This window comes from Dromiciops gliroides, chromosome 1, assembly GCF_019393635.1.
Source record: "Dromiciops gliroides isolate mDroGli1 chromosome 1, mDroGli1.pri, whole genome shotgun sequence".
Lineage (NCBI taxonomy): Eukaryota > Metazoa > Chordata > Mammalia > Microbiotheria > Microbiotheriidae > Dromiciops > Dromiciops gliroides.
The window spans coordinates 26656972-26680444 of record NC_057861.1 but is presented as its reverse complement, the minus strand read 5'-3'; the positions used below and the strand labels follow the sequence as shown (position 1 = coordinate 26680444).

The window sequence follows — 23473 nt, the reverse complement described above, 5'->3', positions numbered from 1 at the left end:
GGGCGTGCAAGTGCAGACAGACCCAGGCAGTGGCAGACCCCGGTCCCCTGCTGGGCTGCTCCCCTGGGAAGGGGGTGTCTGTGTCCACAGGCGCATCCCTTGTCCTTCCTTTCGCCCTCTCCAGAGGCCCTCGGGCATCTCCTTCCGGCAGTTTGAGGGCCTGATGCGGTATTACAAGCCCCGCATGGGGGCCCGGGAGCGCTATCTCACCTTCAAAGCCCTGAATCAAAGCAATACACCTCTGCTCAGGTAGGTCTTTGGGTGGAAGACATGAAAGGGGTAGTAGATGGAGAGAGGCAGTGTGGTTCAGTGGGAAGAGGCCTGATGACCCGGGCCCAGACCGGCTTGGCCACTTCATATGCGACCGTGTACAACCTGGGTGGCCTTGGACAAGTCACTTCACCTGGCCGTGCCTGTTTCCTCATTTGTAAAATGAAAGGATTGGCCAACATGGCCTTTAAGGTCCCCCCAGCTCCAGAAGAGTCTGGTGGGAGGCCTTCCCTCCCAGAGAAGCTTTCTGATCGATTTTCCGTGTAGTCCCAGAAATGTGCCCCTGACACCCTGACCCAAAACCTGCAGAGGCCCATGCCCTAGCTGGGCCCTCAGGAGGGCAGCCCACCCCACCCCACACGGGCTGCCCCGGGCAGTGCTGCCGGCTGTCAGTGTCCTGCTCTTGTCCCTACTGGGAAGAGCGGTCCCTGGGGATCCAGAAGTTCCTGGAGGCTTGTTTCCATGGGCCCTAAAGAACCAAATGACCAGCCCTGCCAAGACCTTGGAAGTACCCCCTTGAGGGGCAGCGTATAGTCCCCACTGGGTCAAGAAATGGTCACTTTGAGATCCAGACCCATTCCTGGCCCAAGGATGCAAGTCATCCGTCACTGCTGTTCAGGGGCATCAGAGCTTGAGGTCGTGGCTCTGGTGTCTCGAGGAACGACCCTTAGAGATGAATCACTAGAGCCAAAGGCCTAGGGTTTGGGAGCCCTCCGCTCTCTCAAGGACACTGAGGAGGAGACAGCTTCAGAGAATAGAGCATTGAGTTTGGGGACCTGGGTTTGAGTCCCAGTCCTTCCGTTCTCTTTGTGACCTTGGTCAAGTCACCTTCTCCCTTGGCCTCCACTTCTGCCACTATCGAATGAAGGGATTGCACTTAGATGGCTTCTGAGGTCCCTTTTAGCTCTAAACGGGGGATCTGGTGATGTGTCCTTGCCCCTTCATTTGGAGGGAACCTCCACTGTCCCCAGCTGAGCTTGCTTGGGCTTCTCCCACATACCTCTGAAACTTTCCCCCCGGAGGTGGAAAAAGCAGATGGGCTGGGAGCTGGGGGGTCCCTGAAGCTTGTGGTGACTTGCCCCTCTACCCCTTTACCACAACAGCCTGAAGGACTTTTATGATATCTATGAAGTGGTTGCCTTAAAGTGGAAGGTGAGTGGACTTGGGAGAAGGGTTGGGGAGCAGGGGCTGGAGAAGGTGGGGGAGACTCAGGACTTTGGCTCATGGCCTTGTGGGGCCCCACAGAACGGGGCTTCTCGAAACCAGATGCCCAAGGGTCAGTCTCTCAGCAAGTTAAATGGAGAGAGGGAGGAAGAAGGGAAGAAAAAGAGGTAAGAAAGAGGGAGGGAGGCAGGAAGGGAAGAAGGGAGAAAAGAGGGACCCAAATAGCCGTCCAGGCTGGCACCATCTGTGGGCCTCAGTCTCAGCCTCCGTTCTCTCTCTTTCCTGAGAACAGGCAAAGCGCAATAAAGAGCATTGGTTTGATGAGCTTCCCCGCACGGCCTTCCTCATTTTCAAAGGTAAAATCCTTAACATACCCAGTGACTCCCAACAGTGTCAACAAGCAGGGATACTAGAGAACTGTCTGAGTGCTTTGTCATTCTGATGATCCCTCCTCCCCTACCCTACCCCTCCCCCACCCCTGGAGGGGGGGCAGAGGGGTGAGATGTCCGTGAGTCATGTGGACTGAGGGTTCTTTTTTTGCCCTCTTTTTAAAAAAATCTTTGTACAAAGGATGGCTCTTGGTTAGGAGAATCCTTGGAATTGAAAAGGCTTTGAAAACAGACCAATAAAAAGGTACACGTCAGTGGAGTCAGTGGAGGCTCTTGGCTGGCCATTAGCTGAGAAGCAGAGCGGAGGCCTCCGGGCCAGCCCCCAGGAGCAGAGACCCTGCCTCTGTTGGGTCTCCTTGGCCTGTGTGTGACTCTTAACGTGTAACACAGGGAAGACTAGAAGGCAGTGCATGGGAAGCTCTCGAGTGACAAGGCCAGCATGCTGGCCTCTGCTCTACCCATGAATCGGCAAAGAAGGAAGCATTTATTTCCCGAGTACCTGCTGTGTACTCTGTGGCTGCTTCTGTGCCTGGCCAAGGAGCACACATTCACTCACTCATTTACTCACTCATTCATTCACTCATTCATTTGTTTATTTTACATTTCATTTTTATTTTATTTTTTCTCAGTTACATGTAAACAAAAGTGTTTAATATGTTTTTTAGCAAAATTTGGAGTTCCAAACTCGGTGTCCCTTCTTCCATGCCCTCTTCCCTCCTAGAGAAGGCAGGCAGTTTGATATAGAGTATACATGTACAATCATGCAGAACATTTCCCTGTTAGCCAGAAGCACTTATTCAGTACCTACTATGTACTCCTTGACAAGTGTTGTGCCTGGCTGGGACCCAACAGTCCAACAACGGGCCAGCCTTCAAGAAGCAGACATTGTGCCCGTGTGACAGGCTTGCTTTCTAAGCTCTGGGTGATCTGGTTGGCGTGTGGGTATGGAGAGTGCAGAAGGAACTTCTCTGTAAGAAGTGATGTTCTGGGCCCGGAGTGTTAGGCCAGCCTAGGCTCAGCACTGACAAGAGCCCAAGTTCTCTGGTCCAGAGCTAGTCATTGCAAGATGGAAGTGAAGGAGGCCCTGCCCTCAAGGAGCTTCCAATCTATTGTGAAGAAAATATGTGCATACCCGAGGAGTACAGACTGTATTCCAGGGAGCTGGGGGTGGGGGAGGAGAGCGGGAAGGCTTAATGCCAGAGGTGGGGGCCAAGGAAGGCATTCCATGGGGTGAGTGCCCTCCTAGGAAATGTTTGGATGATTGTGCCGGCACATGAGCCGCTTCTCTGGTGTCCTGAGTGGTCTGCTGCCCTGGGGACTGGCGAGCGGGGAATGCCTTGGGTACCGACAGTCCACGGGCTTCCCAATGCCAGCTTCTGCACATTCTTCTGGGGCTTTGAGCAGCAGCCCAGGCCTTCCTCCAGGGACTCCTTGTGCTCTGGTCAGAGCAGGAACTTGGGTCAGTGAGTGGTATGTGAGGCCGGCAGGGAACACGGCGCCTCCCAAGGCGTTGGGGCCACGTTGTTGTCCCTGGACGATGAGCTCTCTGGCCAAGTCTGTGAGCCATGAGCAGTGGGGGAAATCGGGAAGACTCGTGGAGATCAAGCTGCAGACACACCCCCAGTATAGGCCTTTCCATTCCCTCTAGGTTGGATGCACCCAGCCAAGAGTGACCGCCATGTTTTATCAGGAAAACAAGTTGACTTAGTAGCTCTTCCTTTCCTTTAGGCATCAATATCCTGGTGAAGTCCAAAGGCTTCCAGTATTTCATGTGTAAGTATTGACGCCTGCCCGGTCCTTCTCCTGTCCCCAGGGCTTGGGGACAGGGCAGCACTGGGCCTGCCTGCTTGGGTTTCAAGGTCTAGTGGGCATGCATGCCCCAAACTTCCTTGGACCAGAGTCACTCTAAGGTTTGACCCTTGGTTTGTGCCCCTTCTATGAGATCTGCTCCTCCCATTGACCTGGAAGTGATCCACAACCTTGAGCCAGGTCAAGAGCTCACTGTCCTTCCTATACACGGGGTGTTTCTGAAGGGAGCAACAGCCAAGGCCCTCCGTGGTGAATGGAGCTGACAGATTAGAAACAGTGCCTGGGGACGACCCAGGTGGTACAGGGGTGGGTGGGTGTGACGGTGCTGCTGTTGGCATTCCCTGGGACCAAAAGCCTCTGCCCCCTCCCCCACCACGGCCTTGCCTTTGCTTCCAGATGTGGTGGTGGCCGTCAATGGCATATGGATCCTCGTGGAAACGTTCATGCTGAAAGGTCAGTACCAGCTGGGCGCTTAGCCACAGCCTAGCCAGGGTCTGGCCTGGTCCCTGAGGGCCCTCGTCTCTGCTTTGCAGGTGGAAACTTCTTCTCCAAAAACGTGCCCTGGAGTTACATTATCTTCCTCACGAGTGAGTTCTCGCCAAGGGGAGTCCAGGAAGGCTTCCTGGCAGGGGGTGGGGAGGGTGGGGGCCTTGACTGCAAGCAGAACCTGACATCCTTCTCTGAGAGCCATGTCACCTCCCGGCAAAAGGAAGGCAGGATCAGCTCCATCCTGGGGCCTCGAGATAGGGGACACGCCGAAAGGGGGTGAGGGTCTAGCGCCCGAGCTGCGGCCCCCATTCTGCTCCCAGGCAGCCGTGTGACTGGGCCGTTCGCTTCTGCTCTCCGCACCTCAGTCTCTCCTTTAAAGGACAGGGTTGGAAGCCTTTCCTTGCACCTCCATGCTGTGATTGTAGCTGTCAGGGGCTTGGGGAGGGGAGGTCTTGGTTCCCCCTCCCCTGGGAGGGGTGACGCTGCAGTGTGAGAGGGGGCTAAAGCAAGTCTAGCTCCGAAGAGTTTGGCCAGACAGCCCTTTGTGACAGTGAGCAGGAGAAGGGCAGTGAAAGGGGGCCTGGGCCTCGGGATCTTGTAGGGGAGACGTGGGGTGTGCTGGAGAGGGATTCTCTCTTGGGTGACCAGCTGCTCCCTGTCGTTCTCTTTGCAGTCTATGGGGCAGAGTTGCTCCTGAAGACCACCGGCCTGGGGCCTGTGGAGTATCTCACCTCTGGATGGAACCTGTGAGTTTGGGGGGGGAGCAGGGGTGGGGAAGAGAGGCTAAGAGAGGCCCCTGCCACTGTGTGCTCAGCATGGGGATTCCTGCCCAGCCGGCCGTGGCTCACAGGGAGCAGCCTGGGGGATTTGTCTTCCCCAAGTCCCAAAGAGGATGCGGCACAGTCTCCCTTGGGGAGACGCTCCAGGCCAGGGGGACCTTCAGGTGCTCTGGGATCCAGCGCAGGTCATTTCCTTGTTCGGTGCCCCTCCTCCCTCCTGGGAGGCTTGAGAGCCCAGAGGAGAGGGCATAGGAGTCAGAAGCCATTTGTTCTCTCCAGCGCCCCACCAGGAGGCCCTTGGGTCTTAGGGATTCAGACCCTGGGGAGTCTAGCCAAGGGCCTCTTTTCACCCCGCTGCGGCCACTCACCAGCTGTGCCTTCACAGAAGCCAGCTGCCGGGTTCTGTCTTCCGGGCATCAGGCGGGGAGCAGGGTGCCTGGCCTCACCCACGGCCAAGAAGGGTCCTTGGGGCTTCCCCCAGCTCCTGCACAGACTGCAGGATTCCCCCTTCAGACATGCATGGCCTCAATCCACGCGGGGACCACATGGGCAGAGTGGCAGCTGCCTCCCCTGCTCCCGGGGGCCTGGCCGGGCTGGCTGTGGCTCAGGAGTGGGACACGGGCTGTGGCTTCTTCCCCCCTTCCAGGTTTGACTTCTCTGTCACGGCCTTTGCCTTCCTGGGGCTCTTGGCCTTGGCGTTCAACATGGAGCCTTTCTACTTCATCGTGGTCCTCCGCCCGCTCCAGCTCCTCAGGTGAGGGGGTGGCCTCCAGCCCGAGCTCTGGGACATGGGGGAGGAGGAGCTCAGAAGATTCCCTCAGTCTGAGGGGAGAGTGGCACTGAGGCCGGGGAGCCGGAACAAGTGACCCAGGGCAGAGGGGCCCATTCATGAGGGAGACGGGGAGATCGTCCTTGCACACCCCACCCCCCCTCGTTCCCCTCCCTCGCCTTTCCTGCTGAGGGTTGGAGGCTCAAGGGCCTTTCAAAGCCTCCAAAATCACCAAAGCTCCTGAGTCATCTGGCCCCCAGGCTATTGTCCTTCTTCCCTTCTCTGCCTTCCCCCCTGATGCAGAGTTGGGGGACCGGTGCATATATCACTCTCCTTGTGCCTTGGTATTGGGAAGCAGGCCAGCCAGCTCCGTTTGGTTTGGCAGATGCCCACGGTGCCCACCAGCCACCTGGCCCTGCCTCCACTGCTGGTGGAGCCTGCCCAGATAGCAGGTGTCCTAGTGCTGCTCACAGAGCTTGCGGGCAATGGACTAAGAAATGAGCTCTGGGGGAGATGCAGAAAGAACTTCCCTCTTGTTGCCATGACCCCTGATCCCTCTCCAGGCTTGGCAGCAGTCTAGACGGGTGGGTGCCTAGCATATGTTGGCAGCGAGGCTCTGTGTGGTCATGGGCATATACCCGCTGCTGCCTCCCCAGCCCCAAGGGTGCTGGGAAGAGGGAAGAGGTTCAGATCGGCAAACACATTCAGAGTTCTCACTGTGTTTGAGGCCCCATGCCTGTCGCTGGCCCGGACGTCTGCATCTGGTAGACGCACGAGAAGGGGCTTATCGAGGGGTCTGAGCATCACTGAGGAGGCCTCTCTCCAGCCACCCCGGCCTGCCATCCCTCTGTAACAGGCATCCCTCACCTCTGGTGTCCTGGACCCCTTGGAAGCCTCAGGAAGCCTGGGACCCCCGCTCAGAATCGCGACTTTAAACGGACAAAATACGTGGAAGTTTCAAAGAAGTCAATTACATTGAAGTGCAGTTATCAAAATCCTAAAGTTCCAAGTTCACGCCCTCCCCCCACCCACGGAGCCCAAGTGAACAACCTCTGACCTAGCTCCTGAGCCTCCCCTGAGTCTCCCAACAGCTGCAGGCCCTGAAGCAGGCTCCTTCCTCATCCCCTTCCCACCCAGATGAGGACACGAGGGAAGCCAGTTAAGCTGGGGTGACCTTTGAAAGAAAGGGGGCCAAGGACATGTCCCTGAGGACCTCTCTGTGTCTCTTAGGTTGTTTAAGTTGAAGAAGCGCTACCGGAACGTGCTGGACACCATGTTTGAGCTGCTTCCGCGAATGGCGAGGTACTGCCCCACCCCCATTTCTGGGCTCAGGCCAAGGAGACAGGAGGGGAGGGGGTGCTGGGCACAGCCCCCACAAGGGGATTCGGTCAGGGATGGCAGAGGTCTCATTGGTTTCTCCACATTCTCTCAGAAGGGGAGGGGGCAGGATTCTCTCTTCTACCCACATTTTAGGGGACCCTCCCCCTTGTCCATCAGCCGTGAGTCTCCACTCACGCCTCGGGGGTGTGATATAGCAGAGGCTACCGCTGCAGAGTGCCTAGGCCTAAAGTTAGCTGGCACCCAGCCAGGCCCTCCACCTGTCCCTGCCCCATGGCTGCAGGGGGGCCTGTTGGCCGTCAGCTCCACGAGCGGGGAGCCTGTGAAGGGCCCGGCAAAGCTGGTATCACCTGCCCCTTCTCCAGTCTCACCCTGTGACCTGTGCCCTTTTCCCCCCTAGCCTGGGCCTTACCCTGCTCATTTTTTACTACTCCTTTGCCATTGTGGGCATGGAGTTCTTCTGCGGGATCCTGTACCCCAACTGCTGCAAGTGAGTATGTGGGGTTGCTCTGGCCATAGCAGAGGCCGTCACCCCGAGGGCCCCAGGGGAAGCCCCCTCTCCCTTGGAGGACACAAACCCCAGCCAGCGTATCTCGGCCTTGGGGTCCCCCTGGGTCCTTATCGGGCTCCTGTCAGCAGGGCCTGGGCCTGTGGCTCCCTTTTCACCCCCACGGCTGGGATTTGCATAGCTGGGGACAGCCCCAGGTAGTTAGCCGGGTGACTGCAGGGAGCTGGAGCCAGGCTGGCTGTCTCCCCTCTGGGGGCACCTGGGTAAGTCCCCTCCTCATTCCATAGGCAGTTTCCCAGAGCTCATTCCTGGGATTCTTCCACCCTCTGCCCCTGCAGGCCACATGGTCAGAGGCATCCCAGGCCCAGTGCTCTCCAGCCCCTGAGGCCTTTGTGTCGCATGCCCTACTGCCAACCCAGGTTGGCATGGGCAGTTGGCAGAGTCAATGCCTGGGGCCAAGTGTCCTAGGAACAGGGGACTCAGGCTTCATAAGAGGTGATGGCTTTCTTCATGCTACCTTTCCCTTTCTTTCTGCTATTGAGAAACCCATTAAATTTGCTGTCGGTGCTGCCTGAATGTTTTCTTCTGGGTTTGGCGTCTAGAACCTCAGCTTTGAGGGGACCCGGCAGGCCTCCTCCGCAGGGTCTCATTCAGAGATAGCTGTGAGGGAGCAGGCAGGAGGGCTGAGGCAGGCTCTTAGAGCAGGCACACAGAGAGCCATGAGGGGCTTCTCTGTGCCGGGAAGCGCTCCGGGGGGCCCACGTGAGCATGGGCTGTGTTTGCCCTGGTGGGAGCAACGCTGAAACCCCCCTTAGATCAGGGAGCTGGAGAGGAGACGCCTCTTTCTCTTCTCCCTTTGTCCATTCCTTCTTCTGGGAGCATCTGAGAGACACTTTCGGGCTTGTTCATGACTCTGGAAGCTACACTTGGCATCCAAGGCAGGTAGGTGAGAGGAGCCGGGGGCCTCCTTGACACCGGGTGCCGGGATAAGAGGGAAAGGGCCGAGCAACGAGAGGTGCTGAGCGGCCCAGGACGTGGCTTGGCTGGTCAGCCGCAGGCTTCGCTCGAGCGAGGCGGCTCCAAGGAGGACTGTCCGTGGGCCCCTTCCCCACCAGCCCCTTCCTCTCGCTTCCCCACCCAGCACAAGCACGGTGGCTGATTCCTATCGTTGGATCAACCGCACGGTGGGCAACAAGACAAGCGTGGATGAGGGCTACTATTATCTCAACAACTTCGACAATATCCTGAACAGTTTCGGTGAGCTCACAACTGAAGATGTGTGCGCTCGTGAGTGGCGTGGCTGGCTGCTGGGGGGCCTGCCTGGGCTTCTCTCTGGGTAGGAAGGCCCGCTGGGTCTGGGGGCTTCTGTGAAGGAGGTAGAAGGGAAGCCCAGGAAGGACTTGCCGGCAGAATCAGGGCTGGCAGGTAGGGCCCTTGTCTGCCCCCAGCTCCCTTGACCTTAGCCCCTTTCCTGTCATCATGGAAGAAAACCACGCTTGGCTCCTCTGGTGCCGTCCTGGAGGTTCCTGGCCTCCCTTGTTGGCCCAGGCCTGTGCCTAGGGCGGCCTGCTCCAGGCTGTGATAGGGACCAAGAAAACGCCGCCTGAAGCTAGAGCCAGTTTCATTTTTTGACGGAGGGAGCGCAGTGATTTCCTCCGTACAGATCTCTCTCCCCCTCCCCACCAGTGCAGACTCTGCAGTCTAGCCTCAGAAGGCTTCCTGGGGCACTTCAAGTGGACCCATTTGTCCAGTATGTGCCCGAGGTGGGATCTGAACCCAGGTCTTCCTGATCCCAAGGCTGCCTCCATCTAGGCAGCCCAATAGGGCTTGCCCATTGAGTGACTTGTAGGGATATTCCGTGGTGTGGAGCCTGAGGGCTGCCCAGGTGGGCGAGGGGGCGGTGGGGATGGGGGGCGCTCAGTGCGCACTCCAGCTCACTCTGTGCGGGGACTGCTATCGATAAAGGGCCAAAAGGGAACCGTGACCGTGGTGGCTGGAGGCGGGGAGGACCCACCCTGGAAAAGGTTTGGGGCGACCCAGAATCTCTCTCTTTGTTCCTTCCCTCTCCATGGCAGTGACCTTGTTCGAGCTCACAGTGGTCAACAACTGGTACATCATCATGGTGAGTGTGGCTCGCGCCGCCTGGGCCCCTTCTTGGCTGTGCTAGCTCAGGCAGCCCCTCTCCTTTTGCACATCCACTGAGCACCGGCCCACGGGGCTCTGGCTTAGCCTGCCCGGCCGTGGTGGGCTCCCCTCAGGGCTGGGGTCCGGAGCCACAATGTCTGCCAGCCCCTGCTGGCAAGGCCTTCCCAAGGAGGCTCCATGATTGCCCCTTCCCCCGATTGTCCATGTGAGGAGCTCCTGAGTGCTCGCTGTGCCCTCAGCCGGGGCGGGGGTGCCACAGGCCCTCCCTCGAGGACCTCACGCTGACTCTCCCCTTGGTCTGCAGGAAGGCGTCACCTCCCAGACGTCCCACTGGAGCCGCCTCTACTTCATGATCTTCTACATTGTGACCATGGTAGGTCCCTGCCCCGCAGAGGGCTTCTCCCTCCCACCACATCCTCCCCAATTTGTGGGCCGGCAGTGACACAGCCGCGTAACTGGCTCTGCCCTGGGCTTCTCTGCATCCCTGGCTAGGTGGTGATGACCATCATCGTCGCCTTCATCCTGGAGGCTTTTGTCTTCCGCATGAACTACAGCCGGAAAAACCAGGACTCTGAAGGTCAGTGCCTGGTGCCTGAGGATCTGAGGTCTGCCGGCTACCTTTAAACCCGAGGCCCTGGGAGGGGGGTCGGGAGGGGAGCCGGCTGCACCTTGACGCTCCGGCCATTTCTCCCCTGGCTTTGGCAGTAGACAGAGGCATCATCCTGGAGAAGGATGTGTCCAAGGAGGAGCTGGTTGCAGTCCTGGCGCTATACCGGCAGAATCAGGGCTCTGGCGCTGAAGTCTCCCAGCTGCTGAAGATCCGCTCACAGATGGACAAATACGGGGTGAGTGGGGGACTGGGCTTGCCCTGCCCTGGGGCATACAGAGCCTGGGCTGGGGGGCACAACACAGAGGCAGGGCAAGCCCCTTCATACCATAGAAAATGTGGTTTGCAAATGATGGGACAGGAAGCTCTGGTGACAGCGGCTTGGGGGCCTCAGACCCAGGGGCCTCAGGGGCCACAGACTTCCTGCCACCCCCGAGGTACAGACCCTCCATAACACTGGGCCTCTTTTTCCTTCAAGCAAAACTCGGTGGTGTTTCTGGGAAGAAGGTCAAAGACCAAAAGTGACCTGAGCCTCAAGATGTACCAGGAAGAGATCAAGGTAGGAGCAACCACACTGGCAACACGGCCCCGAAGCTAGGTGGCACAGGGTGTCAGGGCGAGGTGTCCGGAAGACCTGAATTCAAATTCTGCCTTGAGCATTCACTGGATGTGTGTGACCCTGGGCAAGTCCCTTAGCCTCCATTTCCTCATCTGTAAAATGCTGATGATGCTGATGCCTGCCCGGCAGGATTCTTGTGAGGATCTACTTAGATAATATATGTAAAGTGCTTTGCCAATCTGAAAGCACAGTGGAAGTGCCCGATACTAGTCATTATGCGGGACTGATGCTCCTCCCACCACGGACAGTGAACACAGTCCGTGGGTGTGTGAATTGCCACTCTTTCCCATGGCCACAGACTTTGCTAGGCCATTCCTTGGGGAGCTGATAACCACACTCATAAATGCATGTGTGCACACACACCACTGGGGCACACACATGTGCATCTACACACACAGCTGTCATTTGGGTACACATGAGCACCTATGCACCTATACACCCATCATCAGGGCACATGTGTGTGCACGCACATTGCACACGCATGCACACACACACACCCTCCTCCCCATCATTGGGGCCCCTCAGAGCCGGGGCTCCCCTGGCAAAGGCTGTGAGACCCCCAGTGTCACCTCCATGTCACAGTGAGAGGGTCTGGCAGCAGATTGTATCTGTTCCTGAAGGGCTCCTATCTCAGGGCTCGTTGCACAGACGGTCATGGCGACCCCAGGCCCAATTTCCCAAGTGCTGGTGGGGCCTTGGAGCAGCCGCGACATGAAGTAGCCTGCTTGACTGAGGAAGGAGTCGGCATCTCTGGCCATCACAGGGAGGGCTCCGTCCTCATTCGGTGTCCCTGATGGTGGCCCCTTAGCTGGTGGAATGGGTGGGGAGCCTTCCCTCCCCCGTCAGGCCCGAGCATGGGCCTCTCTGGGCTCTCTGGTGGGGCCTCCCCACCACGTGCGACCTGAGGCCCTCTAATTTTTAAAGATTTTTGGTTATAAGGAATAGTCTCCTGGGAAGGATCTACGGGTAGTTTTATATTGGTGCAAATAATGAATCACCACAAAGTGGTCGCATTATTCAAACATGCAACGTGCTCTTCCCCTGCAGGAATGGTACGAGGAGCATGCCCGGGAACAGGAGCTGTGGCGCAGGCAGGAGGGCCCCGCTGCCGTCCTCCCCCCATCCCAGCAGTGTCCGGGGGGTCGCCCTCGCTCCCAGACCGTCATCTAGCCAGCCCCAGCTAACAGAAGCCATTTCTTCTATGCAATAACAGAGTAGTATTATTTTACAATAATGTATTGAACTATGTATATGTGGGTAAAGCGGGGTTAGGTTCATAACCCCCTTGTGCTCACCCTCCCCGTTCACCTGAACTCTGGAAGTCAGTGGCTTTGGAAGAGGGTCCCAGTGTGGGGCCCCCCTCCACTGAAGTGACCCTAAGCTGCAGAAGAACCCTTTTCCTAAAAGTACCCACTTGTTTAAAACATGGGCTCCCACCCCCTCGTGTGGGCCGTGCCCATCAATCAGCCCCTTCCCTGAACAGATGGCCCCAGTGCACACAGACTCGGGCTGATCTGACACCTGCCATCTTCCTGTATACCTACCTGTGTTCTCTGTCTCAATTTAGGGACAAAACCACTGAAGGAAAGCAGCAGAGCCCTAGGGGGCTGGTTTTTCTATATTATCAATAATTGTGTGCAGCTCCCTGAACCTCAGGGTGCCTGGGCAGTGTGTGAGGGCAGGGACAGGCCAGGGGGTCACTTGCTAGGAAGCTTGAGGCTCTTCCCAAAGGCTTCAGTTTCAGTCCTGCTGCTGAAACTGTCTCCCATTCCCTCAGCAAACATTTATCCTGAAAGGAAACAGCCTAGGGGCAGGGACCCCATTCTGCACAGCCCCTGCCACAGGTCTCCCATCCATGCTGGGGGAGGCCTCCCTGCCTGGCTAGTGATGTGCGGGACCCCACTTCTTCGGGGCCAGGCCAATTGAGGGGGAACACCGTGGGAAATGGGGGCGAGCATAGCATATGGGCCCTGGGACATCTCCTGAGAGTTGCTTTTTCTACATAATCCCCAAGTTCAAGGCTGTTGCCTTGTGATTGGACCGTGGCCCATCAAAGTAGAATATGGAGAAGGATCCTACTTAATTGTGATTTCTGCTTTGTTTCAGTCTGGCTAACCAAAGTCTGACTGTGTTTTCATTAATAATGTTTGTATAGAGTTATATTAATGGGTGTATATATCTATACATATGTATCCTTCTCCTTTGAGAAGAAAGGGCACAGAGATTTAGCCGCATGTTAGCAACCGCATTACAAGTTAGCACCGTCTGTCTCGAGGATGGCTTGGTGTGGGGATGCCCTCAGCTCTCAGCCCAAGCTCCCCAACCTTCTCTCCTGCTCTGGAGAGTGACTGACCGAGAGTCAAGCCTTAGACTCCTTAAACTTGTGTGCCGTAGTGGCCGTGTGGACCTAGAAAGGATTCCCTTCCATGTCGATGCACAACCACCCCACCCCACCCCTTCTGAACTCTTCATTTGGCTCCCAGGCTTCACCCTGCTTCCCGAGCCTTGGGGTTGGATGCAGCTTGACAGTGTTCATTCTTTCTCTAGCTCTGAGCTGAGGAGAATTGTAGGACCCTAGATGACAAGGGGGAAGGAACCTTCCTCAGAGTTCATCTAGTCCAGCCGGTGCTTGCATCCAAAGCAGCCTGTGTTCCTGGGGTCCTGAGGCTGCCCCAGAGCCCCTCCTCTGTGGCCATCGCAGGATGCTCCCAGAGCCATATTATCCAGCCTGGGATGCTCTTGGTAGGACCTGCCAGGAGTGGACAGCAGCATCAGCACTTGGGCTGTTGGGAGCTGCCTTAGGTCTCCTGCTTCAGGTGGCCTGCTTGTCCTCTTGGGCCTGGAAGTAAGGGTTAGGGCCCACCCCCTGGCAGAGAAAGAAGGAAAATCAGAATCTTCAAAAAAATCTGTGTAGAGAGCAACAGCCGGCCTGGGGTTTCAAACCCTGGGCTCCCTACAGCCACCACTGCCTCATTGGACGCCAGGAGGTTGGGCACATTTCTATCTCCGTGTAGTCTTCAACTCCACAACAGGGAGCTTGTGGGGCAGGGCTGGGCTTTCTCCTGAGAGGTGACAGCTGCAGGCAGGGGCCGGGTCCCTCCCATTCCACCATCTTCCTCACTTTATCTCAAGCGACAGGGGCCAGGCCACTGTCTTTTGTCCTTGGAATTCTGGGTCAGTTTGGGTTTTTGTTTGTAAGAAAGTTCCTTCCCTTGAGGCTGGGATGGGAAAGACTGTTAAGCCCTACAGAACAGAGCCAGGATTGGGCACCAGAAGATCAGAGAGGTCCAGCTCTTCCCTGGCTGTCTCCTTTGGTACTTGTTCCTGCTCTCTGGAGACCCTTTCTAGCCAGTCTAGGGGGATTGATGAAACAGCCACACCCCTACCCGCTTCCAAAAGGAAAAAACGTAAGCCTAATATTTGTACAGGGGGCAGCTGGGGCCTTTTGTGGAATGCATAGCCAACCCCATGGGCTTCTAGGGTGTGTTGAATTCTGGAGATAAATAGAATGAAGAAAGCTTAAGGCAAAGCTGGAGACCGCCAGTGGGTCTTTGTGCCATGAGCATCTGCACCTCCCTCAGCCCTCCTAAGCCAAGTTCTGGCCTGTAGGTATCAGAAATGTCTCGATCCCACCCCCCAAGCACAAAGATTTGGTACAGCTAGTCTGGAGACGACAGGGCAAGTGTGGAAGACATCGAGCAGTCTGGGACAAGGAGGGTTTTAGAAGTGGTCTGAGCCAAACTGGGACTGGCCAAAGGCCACCAGTGGCTGTGCCATGGTGTCCGTGGAGCACTCAGAAAGGATAGTTCATAGTCATTGGACACCGTCTGCTTGGGTGCCCCAAGATTTCAGTTGCCCCAAGTTGAAGCAGAAATTGAAGGAAGTTTCTAGTTTCAGAGCTAGAGGGGACCCATCTCCTCATTCTATAGCTGTGAAAACGTCTGTGGTGGGGCCAAGACTCCTGTCCCTGGCCTGCTTTGCACAGTGCACAAATTCGGAGAGAACACCTTTGGGGTAAAGGCATCTGCTCCTGTCTCTCCTTGATCCCTCTGCCCCCTTCCCTTTGCCCCTAGCCTTACTCAAAACCACTGAGACAATCATTTTGTATAGACAAAAGAGGCGCCGTGAGGTTTTGTACATTGGCAATTTGTTACCCAAATAACCCATCTCTATGAGGGTCTAGAACTTAGGCACAATTAATAAAAGGATACTCTGCTTTGTAAAGATGGCTGTGGTCTTGATGTCAGCGGGGTTTGGTGGGAGGGGGTCAGCCTTTACCACCACTGCTGGAGGAAGTGGAGCAACAGACGCTTCTTCCCTGCCCTTCCCTGCCCTTGCATGTCTGGCCTCTCCTTCCTGGTGGCAGCCAGGGCTTCTGGTCCTGAGAATTACACTCTTGGAAATAGGTGATGCAGTGCTACAGTGCCTGGCCCAGCCTCAGGGGCTTACTAGCTGTGTAACCCTGGGCAAGTCACCTAACCTCTGTTTGCCTCAGTTCCCTCATCTGCAAAATGAGAACAGGAAAAAAAAAAATGAGAATAACAAAAACCTGCCTTGCTGGATTGTTGTGAGGGTCAAATGAGATGATATTTATAAAGCACTTAGCACAATGTTAGGCACATAGTAGGTGCTTAATAAATACTTGTTCCCACCATCATTTTACAGATAAGGAAATTCCCCCAAGATCCAAGGGTAGTAGACAACAGAATAGGGTCATCTTGACTCCAAATCCACTGCACCCCTGAGCCCTGCCAGATCTTGGAAAGGAAGCAAAGACAACAATGACCAGAGACCCCCAACCCAGAAAATGCAGACACACCAGTCTGTCCACAGGGACATTGAAGGGCTTTAATTAGAAAAGATCTCCAGGCTTCATGTCAACTGCGTGAACTTCTTGTCCACAGACAAGCCTGAACCTGGGGGGTGGGGTTGGGGGTGGGGGGTGTCCCTGGGTTGTGTGCGTCTTGACCTCTCACAGTCTGAAGATTCAAGTGATGCTTTAACAATGATAAGGAGAGCAGAATGGGATTGTGTCCTTTCCATAAGCCTGAGGTACCCTGCTTCCAATTTCCTGTAGCAGCCAAGCCCTCTGGCTGGTCACCAACACACAGGAGCCACTTTTCAGTCCCAGATTCTGTTCTCCATCCCATGGGGATTTTGACTTCAGAGAATAGAGTTCCATCCCTGCTTCTTCCTCCCTTCGGTGGAGAGGAGCACCAGTAACAACCGCTGGGGGCTCACAGGCTTGCACTTCCGCCTTCAGCTCCCACTCAGAAGAGGGAGGAGCGCCCTTTCACCAACCCTTGTCTAGTGTCCTTCACCCTACTCTCAGGTGAATCACCCCAAACTCTGTGAGTAACGCCACGATGAGGAAACTCAGGTAGAAGAAGAGCAGGCAGAATCCATAGACTTTGTTCAGGTGGAAGCACTGGAGAGGCACGGAGATAAATGTAAACAGCAGACTGAACCCCAGGGCTCCTGCCAAGATCCATACCAGCAATCCATCAGTCTCCAGCTGGAAAGAGAAAGGTCAAGAGAAGTACATTCAAGTATCTATGGGTAGTATTAGGTAGGGAGTCAAAAACCTAAAGGAAAAGGTATATACTCCTACCTCCTTTCATTGCAGAATTGGGGGTGGGGGAGGATGGTCTAATATTACATCTATATGACAATGTATGTGTTCATTTTGTTCAACTAACTTTTTTTTTCTTTTTTTTTTTTAAGTGAGGCAATTGGGGTTAAGTGACTTGCCCAGGGTCACACAGCTAGTAAGTGTTAAGTGTCTAAAGCCGGCTTTGAACTCGGGTCCTCCTGAATCCAGGGCCGGTGCTTTATCCACTGTACCACCTAGCCGCCCCTTGTTCAACTATTACTTTTTTTTTAATTAATTTTAGAAAATGATTCTAAATTCTCCCTCCCTCCTGGCCCTCCCCCGCCCATTCAAAAGACAAGAAATGTGATATTATACATGTGAAATCATACAAAACACTTAGCCATGTTAGAAAAAAAGCCAGAAAAAAGTTAAAAAGTATGTTTTAAGCTGCATTGGGTTCATCAGGTCTCTCTCTAGAGGTGGATAGCACTTTTTATCTTAAGACCTTTGGAACTGTCTTAGATCGTTTTCTTGATCAGAATGGCTAAGTGCCACAGTTGATCATCATACAATATTACCATTTCTGTATAAAATATGTTGAACTAATTTTTTTTGGGGGGGGGGCAATGGGGGTTAAGTGACTTGCCCAAGGTCACACAGCTAGTAAGTGTCAAGTGTCTGAGGCCGGATTTGAACTCAGGTCCTACTAAATCCAGGGCCAGTGCTTTATCCACTGCACCACCTACCTGCCCCAATTAGCATCTTTTATCATGGTTGTTCAGTTAGTCACATTTGAGTCTTCATGAGCCAATGAACCCCAGCATGCCAGGCCCTTCTCCATTATCTCTCAAAGCCTATACAAGCTCATGTTTGTTTCTTGTATGACCCTATCTATCCACCTCATCCTCTGCCATCCCCTTTTCCTTTTGCCTTTGATGTTTCCCAACATCAGGGTCTTTTCCAGTGAGTCCTGTCTTTTCATTATGTGGCTCAAGTATTTCAGCTTCAGTATTTTACCTTCCAGTGAATAGCCTGAATTATTTTAAGTATTGACGGATTTGATCTTGTTGCTGTCCAAAGGACTCTCAAGTCTCCGGCACCACCATTTCAAAGCATTGACTCTGCAGCGGTCAGCTTTCCTTATAGGCCAACTCTCACAGCCATACATTGCTACTGGAAAAACCATGGCTTTAACTATAAGGACCTTTTGTCAGCAAGGTGATGTCTCTGCTTTTTAGTATCCTGTCCAGATTTGCCATATCTTTCCTTCCAAGGGGCAGGTGTCTTTTCATTTCATGGCTGCAGCCACTGTCTGCAGTGATCTCTGAGCCCAAGAATATAAAATCTGACACTGCTTCTATCTCCTCCCTCTATTTGCCAGGAAGTGATGAGGCCAGTTGCCAAGATTTAAGTTAAGCTTCAAGCCAGCTTCAACACTCTCCTCTTTCACCCTCATTAATAAGCTTCTTGATTCCTCTTCACTTTCTGCCCTCAGTGGTATTGTCTTTCTCTTTCTTTCTTTCTTTCTTTTTTTTTGGTGAAGATATTGGGGTTTAAGTGACTTGCCCAGGGTCACACAGCTAGTGTCAAGTGTCTGAGGCCAGATTTGAACTCAGGTCCTCCTGACTCCAGGACCGGTGCTCTATCTACTGTGCCACCTAGCTGCCCCCGTATTGTCTTTCTATCTGAAACAACTGTTATTTCTCCTGGCAACCTCAATTCCAACTTTTGATTTATCTAAGCCTGACATTTCACATGATGTACTCTGAAGATAAGTTAAATAAATAAGGTGACAAGATACAGCCTTGTCCTTTTCCGATCTTAAACTAATCAAATGTTCCATGTTTGATTCTAACTGTTGCTTCTTAGCCCACATACAGGTTCCTCAGGAGACAAGTAAAATGATATTGTTCCCCCATCTCTTTGAGGACTTGCCACATTTTGTTGGGATCCATACAAAGACTTAGGTGTAGTCAGTGAAACAGAAGTAGATGTTTTTCTCGACCTCCTTTGTTTTCACCATAATCCAGTAAATATTGGCAATTTGGTCTCTAGTTTTTCTGCCTCTTCAAAAACCAGCCTGCTTTTCTGGTCATTTTTGGTTCACATATTGCTGAAGCCTAGCTTGTACAACCTTGCTGGTGTGGGAAATGAGCACAATTATTAGGTAATTTGAAAATTCTTTGGCATTGCCCTTCTTTAGGATTGGAACACAAACTGATCTTTTCCAATTCAGTGGCTACTGTTGTGTTTTCCAAATTTGCTGGCATGTTGAGCGCAACACTTGAACAACATCATGTTTGAGGATTTTCAATAGCTCAGCTGGAATTCCATCACCTACACTAGCCTTATTGTTAGCAATGCTTCCTAAAGCTCGCTTGACTTCATTTTCCGGAATGTCTGGTTCTGTATAGATCAGTAACCACACCATCATGGTCATCAGTGATGTTAAGATCTTTCCTGTATAGCTCTTTTGTATATTCTTGCCAGCTCTTCTGCTAAATCCCTACCATTTTTGTCTTTTATCATGCCCATTTCTGCATGAATCATCCCCTTGATATCTCAAATTTTCTTGAAGAGATCTCTTGTCTCTCCCATTCTATCATCATCATCATCTTCTTTTCTTCTTCTTCTTCTTCTTCTTCTTGCATTTCTCATTTAAGAAAACCTTATTTTTCCTTGCTATTCTCTGGAATTCTGCTTTCAGTTAGGTTTATCTTTCCCTTTCTCCTTTCCCTCTTTCCTCAACTGTTTGCAGAGCCTCATCAGACAGCCCTTTTGCTTACCATATTTTCCATAATTATAACTTCAGATACTGCAAATTCAAATACATGGGACCACTTCAGGGGATTCTTACTAAATGGGACCTGGCAGTATTCAGAAATGAATGTATTACAGAAACCTTAAGGCATCCATAAAGATTCAATGACATTTTAAACCAAGGGTATGCGTGCAGGTGTCATAATGGATAAGACTTAGTATGTACCCCACCAGAATGTAGGGAGGGACATAGTACCCCATGGTCCTGGTAACTTTCCTACCGATAGACCTTCGAAGGGACTGACAGGCTAAGTGACTTGCCTGCGATCATGCAGCTAGCGTCTGAGGCTGGATTTGAATTCAGGTCTTGCTGATCCCAAGTCCAGTGCTCTATCCACTGCACTGCCCAAACCCCAGGTTTCCTTGAGTATGAGGATGAATATGGGGGGCATGACAGCTCTTCTCAAGTAATTTTGCAGTAGAGGCCTGTTTGGTGGTGCAATGGGGTAGAGGAAACTGAGAGATAATTTAGCTCCCTCCCAAATAGAGTCAGCTTCCTATGGATATGGGAATATCTGCAAAGGTAAGTGTGTGAGAGGGTACCCCTGCACGGAGGGTCTTCAAGCCTAGGCTGGGAATGGTATGGAGGGGAGTCTCATTCAGGTGCAGGTTGGGTTAGGTGGACTGTGAGGTCCATCCCTTTAGAACCAGATAGTATGTGAATCAGTCATGTGGCAGCTATGGATAGAGCCCCAAGCCTGGGGTCAGGAAGACCTGAGTTCAAATCCAGCCTCAGATGCTCCCTAGCTGCGTAACCCTGGGCAAGTCACTTCACCTCTGCCTACCTCAATATCCTCACCTGTAAAACAGGGATAATGATAGAGCCTCCCTCCTGGGGATATTGTGAGAATCCAATGAGATAATAATTTTAAAGTACTTAGCACAGTACCTGGTATACAGTAGGTGCTACATAAATACTAGCTATGATGAGGAGGAGGATATTTGGCTCTATATGCCCCAGGACACTTTCTTTTTTTTGTTTATTTAGTATTTTATTTTCCCTAATTACATATAAAAACCAATTTAACATTCATTTTTCAAACTGAGCTCCAAATTCTCTTACCCCTTCCTCCCCCCAACCCCCATTGAGAAAGCAAGCTACTTGATATAGGTTATACATGTGTAGTCATGCAAAACTTATTTCCATATTGGTCATGGAAAGCAAAAGAAAACAGACCAAATTGTTTTGTTTTGTTTTGTTTTGTTGTGGGGCAATGAGGGTTATGTGACTTGCCCAGGGTCACACAGCTAGTAAGCGTCAAGTGTCTGAGGCCGGATTTGAACTCAGGTCCTCCTGAATCCAGGGCCCGTGCTTTATCCACTGCACCACCCAGCTGCCCCATAAATCTTTTTAAAACCATGAAAAATAGGGGGCGGCTGGGTGGCGTCGTGGATAAAGCACGGGCCCTGGATTCAGGAGGACCTGAGTTCAAATCCGGCCTCAGACACTTGACGCTTACTAGCTGTGTGACCCTGGGCAAGTCACTTAACCCCCATTGCCCCGCAAAAACAAAACAAAACAAAACAAAACAAAACAAAACAAAACAAAACATGAAAAATAAAGTTAAAAAAAAAAAAGCATGTTTCAATCTCTATTGACTCCATCACTTCTTTCTCTGGGGATGGATAGCATTTTGCATCCTAAATCCTTCAGAGTTATCTTGTATCACTGTATTGCTGAGAATAGCTAAGTCATTCAGTTGATCATCTTACAATATTGCTGTTACTTTATACAATGTTCTCCTGGTTCTATTCATTTCATTTTGCATCAGCTCATGTAAGTCTTTCCAGGTTTTTCTGAGAGCATCCTGCTCATCATTTCTTATAACAAAATAATATCCCATCACAGTCATATACCACAAGTTGTTCAAGCATTCCCCAATTGATGGACATCCTTTCAATTTCTAATACTTTGCCACCAGAAAAGAGCTGCTATAAATATTTTTGTACATATAAGTCCTTTTCTTTTTTGTTTTTTATCTCTTTTAGGATACAGACCTAGTGGTGGTATTGCTAGAACAAAGGGTATGCATGGTTTTATAAGTCTTTGGCCATAGCTTCCAATTGCTCTATATAATATCCAATGCCCTTTCTTTACCTGCTGTCCAACAACTTACCTTCACATCTATGTGGTTTCTGGAGATCTCCAGCACACAGCCAAGACCCACACCCACCAGGATATCTGAAGCCAAGTTCAGGACAAAATAATGAATTAATTAGACAGAAATTCATTAATTTGGGGCATTGTGTTCCTGCATCTTACGTATACACAATAGGTCCAAGAGATGTCCATTACAATAGCACATCCATTAGGTCAGCATGATCTTCTGGTGGGAAGAGCACAGGCTTTGGAATCAGGGGACTAGGGTTCAATTCCCAGCTTAGACACACAGCACCTGGTGATCCTAGACAAATCACATAACCACCCCAGCCTCAGTGTCCTCACTGAGGTAAAAGTCAAGGCTGGACTGGATCCCTTCTAGCTATACCTCTGATCCTATGACTTGGATTCAAATCCCACTCCTGCCACTTACTTCCAGTCTAACCCTGGGCAAATAATTTCTTTCTGACCCTCTGTTTAATTAAGCTCTTGGACCAGATGACTATAGGGTTTTGGTTTTGTTTTGTTTTGTTTTGCGGGGCATTGGGGGTTAAGTGATTTGCCCTGGGTCACACAGCTAGTAAGTGTCTAGTGTCTGAGGCTGAATTTGAACCCAGGTCCTCCTGAATCCAAGGCCAGTGGTTTATCAACTGTACCACCTAGCTGCCCCCACGACTATAGGGTTTTTGTTTTTGGTTTTTTTTAGTGAGGCAATTGGGGTTAAGTGACTTGCCCAGGGTCACACAGCTAGTTAAGTATTAAGTGTCTGAGGCCGGATTTGAACTCAAGTACTCCTGACTCCAGGGCCGGTGCTCTATCCACTGCGCCATCTAGCTGCCCCTCCGACTATAGGTTTTTAATCTTGAACTTAAGCACTTCACTGGAAGCTTCAACCAGTGTTAATAGCATTCTTCCAAAGACCCTTCATATGGGTTGCCTAATCTAGTCTTTGCATTTCCAAATGGTGGGTGGGGAATATCATTATCATATTATAGATGGGAAAACCAAGGCTCAGAAAGGTGATAAATCAAGGGAAATCGGTGGTAAAGTCAAAATAGGGGCTAAGAGAATAGGGGAGTGGTGGGGGAAAGGGCTAGATCCAGAGCAAACCCCATTGCATGGACCCCTTTTCCCCATGCCTTAGCCCTTTGTGTAGGAATGAATGAAAAAGCATTTTTTCCCCTTGTTATTGTTGCTTCAGCCACATCTGACTCTTTGTGACCCCATTTGGGATTTTTTTTTTTGGCAAAGATAGTGGAGTGGCTTGCCATTTCCTTCTCCAGCTCATTTTGTAAATGAGGAAACTGAGGCAAACAGGAAGAAATGACTTGCCAGCTATTGAGTGTCTGAGACTGGATTTGAACTCAGGAAGAGGAATATCCCTGACTTCAGGCCTGGCATTTTATGTCACCTTTGTGCCACCTTGCTGCTGCTGCTGCTACTGCTACTACTACTACTACTACCACCACCACCTAACTGAATGAATGAATGAGTAAATAAATAAATAGATAGCTGATGGTCTGAAAAGTCTCTTCTAGTCTGATTTCCTCAGATCTCTGTGGTATCTTAGGTTTTGCTCCACAAGAAATCAGCTTATCACGGGGCTCCCCTCCTCTCATCCCCATCCCAGGGCCTGTGACTTAGGGAATGTCATCAGGGAGACTGAATGATGACTATTGGACACTAAAAGGATACTAAATATGATGCCCCCAAAGCAGGCTGCGAAGGCCATCCGAGGGTACCCCTGCTGTGCCAGAGTGAGATCTGAGATGACATCTGCAAGAAAAAGAGAAAATGGTTCAAGATGAGGCCACAAACCCAAGCTATCCAAGCTATTCTTTCTTTCTGAGGGTCACACAAGCTAGTAAATACTTGAGAAACAAGATTTGAACCCACGTCTTCCTGACTCCAGGTCCAGTGCTCTACCCATTATGCCACGCTGCCTCAAGTAAAGGACGGGGCATAGACTCAATGGTAAGATCACTGTTTGGGGGTGGGGAAAGAGAGATTAGGACAGAATTCTCAGAGAATTGGGGTTCCACAGGACTGTGGGAACATTGGCTGAAGAGAGGC

The 23473-nt window shown here is 52.1% G+C and overlaps 2 protein-coding genes across 8 annotated transcripts in view; one reads left to right on the top strand and one right to left on the bottom strand.

Annotated features, from left to right (window-relative positions):
- TPCN1 (two pore segment channel 1) overlaps positions 1-15110 on the top strand; it is a 53105-nt gene extending 37995 nt beyond the window's left edge. For 5 of the 6 annotated variants that reach the window (XM_043989119.1, XM_043989111.1, XM_043989147.1 and 2 more), the window contains 17 exons: positions 125-249; positions 1374-1422; positions 1727-1790; positions 3552-3596; positions 4029-4085; positions 4166-4219; positions 4795-4867; positions 5547-5654; positions 6900-6971; positions 7408-7497; positions 8657-8772; positions 9591-9637; positions 9965-10033; positions 10153-10237; positions 10366-10505; positions 10746-10826; positions 11934-15110. In XM_043989119.1, the coding sequence (XP_043845054.1) occupies positions 125-249; positions 1374-1422; positions 1727-1790; positions 3552-3596; positions 4029-4085; positions 4166-4219; positions 4795-4867; positions 5547-5654; positions 6900-6971; positions 7408-7497; positions 8657-8772; positions 9591-9637; positions 9965-10033; positions 10153-10237; positions 10366-10505; positions 10746-10826; positions 11934-12056 (1398 nt within the window). In that variant the 3' untranslated portion in view covers positions 12057-15110. The remainder of the gene's footprint in view (positions 1-124; positions 250-1373; positions 1423-1726; positions 1791-3551; positions 3597-4028; positions 4086-4165; positions 4220-4794; positions 4868-5546; positions 5655-6899; positions 6972-7407; positions 7498-8656; positions 8773-9590; positions 9638-9964; positions 10034-10152; positions 10238-10365; positions 10506-10745; positions 10827-11933) is intronic. The other variant, XM_043989128.1, reaches the window with a different exon arrangement.
- Positions 15111-15724: 614 nt separating this feature from the next.
- The window catches only part of SLC8B1 (solute carrier family 8 member B1), a 33844-nt gene continuing 26095 nt past the window's right edge, over positions 15725-23473 (bottom strand). For both annotated transcript variants that reach the window (XM_043975407.1, XM_043975408.1), the window contains exons 14-16: positions 23096-23176; positions 21417-21481; positions 15725-16401 (exon numbers count right to left, since the gene is read on the bottom strand). In XM_043975407.1, the coding sequence (XP_043831342.1) occupies positions 16204-16401; positions 21417-21481; positions 23096-23176 (344 nt within the window). In that variant the 3' untranslated portion in view covers positions 15725-16203. The remainder of the gene's footprint in view (positions 16402-21416; positions 21482-23095; positions 23177-23473) is intronic.